Raw genomic sequence first — 5401 nt, forward strand, 5'->3', positions numbered from 1 at the left:
AGAGTATATTGACTCCAAGAACAGTTGGTATCACTGTCTTTTTTAATCCTCACCTGAGGATATTTTCCATTGATTTTTTAGAAAGAGTGGAAGGGAGTGAGGTGGGGAAGAGTGGGAGGAAAGAGAGAAACATTGATGTGAAAGAGACTGGGGCTGGAGATTGAGCCTGCAACTGTGATATGTGCATTCGACCAGGAATTGAACCTGTGACCCTTCAGTCCACGGGTTGACACTAACCACTGAGCAATCGGCCAGGGCTAGTTACCACTGTTGACTCATGCTAAGGTGTTAGAATAGTTTTAGCTACCATTGATTTTAACCGTTTGACTGCTAAGGAGCGCTATCGTGCTCTTCTTATGTTACTCCAAAAATGCGAAGAGCGCGATAGCGCTCCTGTTTTTTTTATGCCAAGACTGCGGAGAGCGTAATAATGCTGCTCCAAAACACTAGAACTTGTGCGTCCAGTGAAGCACGTTGCGTTTTCGGAGCATACGATTTTTAATTGTTCTAATAATATTACATATTTCAAATCTACTTTTTTTTTCTGTTAAACGCCTACATCATATACTCCGAGAATTATAAGGGTAAAAAGCTAACCAGGTTACAATTTGTTTCAAATATTATTGATGAAATTGAAAAGGAATGGTTCGCAAACAAAAACAATGCATATAAACAACCTACATCATCTACACCAAGCGAAATATTTAGTCTTGAAAAGCTACCTGGACGAAATTTGCGGCGGTGCGTGGAATGCAGCAGTAAACATTTTTATTGATTTTTTACAGAGAGGAAGGAAGAGAGACAGAGAGCCAGAAACATTGATGAGAGAGAAACATCGATCAGCTGCTTCCTGCATATCTCCTACTGGGGATGTGCTCACAACCCAGGTACATGCCCTTGACCGGAATCGAACCCGGGACCCTTCAGTCCGCAGGCCGACGCTCCATCCACTGAGCCAAACCGGCTTTGGCTGTATAAAAAGTGTTTTACATTCTTCCCCATACACACCAATTAGTGCCGCAGTTTTGGCATATGTCCGAAAAAATACGTCAGCAGCCAAACGGTTAAGCACTGATGCAAATGCTGACACAGTAAACAAAAAGCAAAAATCTTAGCATTATGAAAATTCTTTGACTCTGTAGAATCCCTGAAAACATCGTTCCGGGAATCCTTGGACCACACTTGAGAACCATTGTTCTAGATCTAGAATTACTAGGGTATCAAAGGTCTAGTCTGATATTTAACCTCGGTGAAATACTGATTTTTTTCCAAGTGAATATACTGATATCCTCATTTCCTCTTCCTTATTTAAGGAACCTGTAATTCCTGGTACCCCTTTGAAAGAACAGTCTCTTATCTTCTCCATATCTGTGAGAAATAGTAAAGGTTTACAGCAATTAAAAAATAAATGCTGGCCTAACGGTCCATTTTGAAAGGAAGATGGGTAAATGATCTCACAGAACACCAGTGGTCCACAGACCACCGGTTGGCGACCACTGGTCTAGAAAAGAAGTACAATTTATTGAAAAAAAATTCTTCACATATAATCAAATGTGAACAAGCAATTTAGCTATACCTTGAACAACATAGGCTATAAAGCCTCAATCACTCAGTTACTTTTTGTTTCAACCACTTAGCAGAGCTGACAAGATCCCAAAGAACAAATATTCTTATAAGGAGTATAAATCAGGAGTACTCAGATATTGAGTACTCAGATATTGAGTTTGTGAAAAGCATTAACACTGAAGAACTATTGGCTTGAAACTAGAATCAAATTCATCAAAAAACACCATACCTCTGAATGATCAATGGGAGGAAGAGGATCAATGATTTTTTTGGAAGGTGCAATTGGATTTCCATCACTATCATATTCCAAATTATCTTCCTCTTCCTCTTGAACCACACCAGCAGTTGGGTTCTCTGCCATGTACCGAAAATAAGCTTCCTGCAGGAAAGCACAAGAACATAATCATACCAAGTACAACTGGGAACATTTCTGCTCCTGTAATTAGTGCACACTGCGTACCAGATAATTGCAGTTTAAATACCTACCAAGTAAGAAGACTTTTACTAGCAATGATTCCTTTAACAATACCAGTACTTGGAGGGACAATCAGAAGAAATGAGTGAGACAATATTACAGAATGATTTAACTGTACAGAAGACTTACAAATCTGTCTGTTGCACAGCGTTCCTGGGGTGAGGTGTCTACCTACCCTGCCCAGAGCTGTGGGAACACATGCTGTGGCTTTACCGATCCAATTTTAGAAGGTGCCACTGATTAGAAGGGTCATAAACCTGGAAAGGGCTACTGCTCACTTTGGTTCCCTTCTCACCATCCCATAACTGACCAATGAGAAAAAAAATACTCAAGGACAGTCATTAATGTTCCATCTTGAAATATAAAAATCACAAACAGAACCCCTAGAAAGAGGTAGAGGTTGGATGTTGCTAGAGGCCTCAGAAGATCCCATACTACTCTACTTCTTGATTTATGAGAATACACATTAGTTTGGATTGTAAAAAATCAAGCTGAATAAAGCTCATATTTGTTTTTGATGTCACAGTTGATCAAAAGTTCCATCTTCAACATGGAGGAAGGCCATGTTAATCTCTGTATTACCAACTGGTCACACATGTAGAAAAGGAGCAAGTCAAATGACATTCCCTGCTGAGTTTCAGGAATGGCGATTTCAGTGAAGGCAAGCTCTAGCTTGTCCTCAGTGTAGACTTTGTGGGGTAAACATAAAAGATAGAAATCTGCATAGGAACTCACTTGGTCATCTTCCTCTTCAATGTCATCTCGAATACCCCTGGAAAAACAAGCGGAGAAACAAACTTCCCTGCAAATGTTCCACATACCCAGCTCCATACTTATAGCAGATTAGTGTTGAATTCCATACAGCACAGGAATTCTCAACACTAATAACAACAAAGCAGCAATAAGCACACTGTAAACTATCCATCCATCATATATGTGTAACTTCACTCTATATGTGGCAGTTTGCATTTCTTTTGAATGGGGTACTAGGGTACCCCTAGAAACATCAATTACTAACAAGGTATAAGGAGTAAAAAACTTCTGAAGATATATACCCAAGGACCCTAGCCTTGTCAATCCCATACAACAAACACCAAGCAGTTGTGAAAAGCATTTTATATTAAAAAAAAAAATCCTGCTTTTGGTACACTAAAATAGGTCACAATTTTCTTAATGTCCCCTACCTCTGGAGTAATTGCATTCAGCTATAAAATACTTGGAGACAGAAAAAAAATTAAATCAATTCTTGGTAAGTTTGAGACTAAAACTCCTAAGCAGTTCACCTAGAGAAGGGGACAAACGTCCCTTTGCTGACTCTATCAGGAGCTTTAGAAAGTGTGGTTGCTTAGTTCCCACAACCATCTCTTTCTAATCAAACGTTCTGCCTAATCTAGAGCACTTACTCTTCCTAAGGCAAGCTACGCCGCTAGTGTAGGCTTACTGAAAGAGGATGAACACACAGTAAGAACCAAAGAGAGGGCTGAACCTCCATATGGCACAGGAACCTTGGAGAGGGCCTGAAGCACTGATTACCAAGCAGAGGGAAAAGTCCAACTATGCCTACTTTTGTCTGGTAGCAAAAACTTTAAGAGTGTGTATTCAGCAAGGGACAGAGGAGAACTCCTTTTTCCAGAAAATAATATATTTCAAGTTCTGACTCACTGCTAAAGCACGGTCTAACTCCTTAAATAAATTAGACTGTTATTAACAATATACATAGTCTTTAAATGGCATAATCACCATTACTTCTCATAATCAACCCTATAGGCATTACCTGTTTTTTTAATTAATTATGGAACAAAACTCAGAACAGTGAACCCAAACTTTAGTAATCATGCGCTCTTAACTCCAACTGTAACTCATTCTTGAGTTTACTAAAAAAAAAACACAAAAAACCCCCCCAAAACAATGAACAAAAACTAAAGAACATCAAATACCATTTTACAAAAAAAATGCTTTCTAATTACTGCAAATTTAAAGACTTTTGTCATCTCTACTATCTGCAGAAATGTTATTCAAGATACAGGGGTAGCTTCAAGTCAAGAATCTATGTATTTTAATTTTTCCTCTATAAATTTTGAGAGATATAGGTTTTGCAATAGTTTATTTTTATATAATCTTTGTGAGGGAGAAGAAAACAACTTACTTTACGTTTTTCCTTTCCTTGTCCTTTTCTTCAAGTCTCTTCATGTCTCTTGCTGCCTGATCCTAATGAAACAAAAAGATGTATACAATCATAGCAACTAAAAAAGAAATTTCTTTACAAAGAATTTTTAGATTCAAACAAATGCCATCATACTTTTAGCTATGCATTTTGACAATTACATTTGGATGCAATCAAACTACATTTTGACAATTTTCCAGAGAAATACCCAAATGTTATAAAACCTTGGCTATACATGATGTGGATGACTTTTACCTGCAATTTATAACATGCATAGAAAAATTAGTAAAAATGCTTGGTCACTTTTTTTTAAGTTAATGAACTAACAGTGGCTGTAAAAGACCTTAAACTTAGGCAAATCAGGCTTTCTCAAGGTGCAGCGTAAGAAAATTTGCTTCACATTATCATTGGGGATAGTAAAAAATGCAGATTTCTGGATCTGGCTAAGGAAAGGTTGCTGTCAATCCAAGTTTAGAAGTTGACACAATTTTGTCCCTAGCGGACTTTTGGTGATGTCTATAGACATTTCTGATCATCCAACTTGGGGGCAAGAGGAGGAGTGAAGGAGAGGTCTTTAGTAATATCTAGTGGATAAAGGCCACAGATGCTGCTAAACATTCAACAATGCACAGAACAGTCACTACAACAAAGAATGACTGAGCCCCAATAGTTCTGGGGCTCAACACCCTGCTTGCTCCAAACCTCCTAGATCAGAATCCTTGTGGATAGAGTAAATTGCATGTAGTTTTCCCATTTTCCACAGGCACATTCTTATACAAAGAAAATTTATAATCACTGATCGAAATTAATTCTTTGTTTTATGTGTGAATAGCAAAGTTAGAAAAATTAAATTCTCCCAAAGTTAAACACGTTCTGCACACGTTTCTTGTTATAAAGTAACATGAATTTTTCTGACCTCTTTCATTTAAAAAATGCCAGTGTAAAAAACCTGGCATCCTATTTAATCAAGTGGTCCTGACAAACAGAAATTATTTTTAAAAGAAGTATTATAGCCCTACCAGGGGTCCTCAAACTTTTTAAACAGGGGGCCAGTTCACTGTCCCTTAGACCGTTGGAGGGCCAGACTATAGTTTAAAAAGAAACTATGAACAAATTCCTATGCATACTGCACATATCTTATTTTGAAGTAAAAAAAACAAAATGGGAACAAATACAATATTTGTATTTGCATGTGA

General features: G+C 37.8%; 1 protein-coding gene across 7 annotated transcripts in view; it reads right to left on the bottom strand.

The window, feature by feature from the left end:
- The window catches only part of DDX42 (DEAD-box helicase 42), a 35768-nt gene that overhangs the window by 17347 nt on the left and 13020 nt on the right, over nucleotides 1-5401 (bottom strand). For 6 of the 7 annotated variants that reach the window (XM_006776716.2, XM_015572415.1, XM_015572414.1 and 3 more), the window contains 3 exons: nucleotides 4188-4249; nucleotides 2777-2813; nucleotides 1796-1945 (listed from right to left, as the gene is read on the bottom strand). In XM_006776716.2, the coding sequence (XP_006776779.1) occupies nucleotides 1796-1945; nucleotides 2777-2813; nucleotides 4188-4249 (249 nt within the window). Of the gene's footprint in view, nucleotides 1-1795; nucleotides 1946-2776; nucleotides 2814-4187; nucleotides 4252-5401 lie in introns of those variants that run through there. The other variant, XM_015572417.1, reaches the window with a different exon arrangement.

This window comes from Myotis davidii, unplaced genomic scaffold (genome assembly GCF_000327345.1).
Source record: "Myotis davidii unplaced genomic scaffold, ASM32734v1 scaffold69, whole genome shotgun sequence".
Lineage (NCBI taxonomy): Eukaryota > Metazoa > Chordata > Mammalia > Chiroptera > Vespertilionidae > Myotis > Myotis davidii.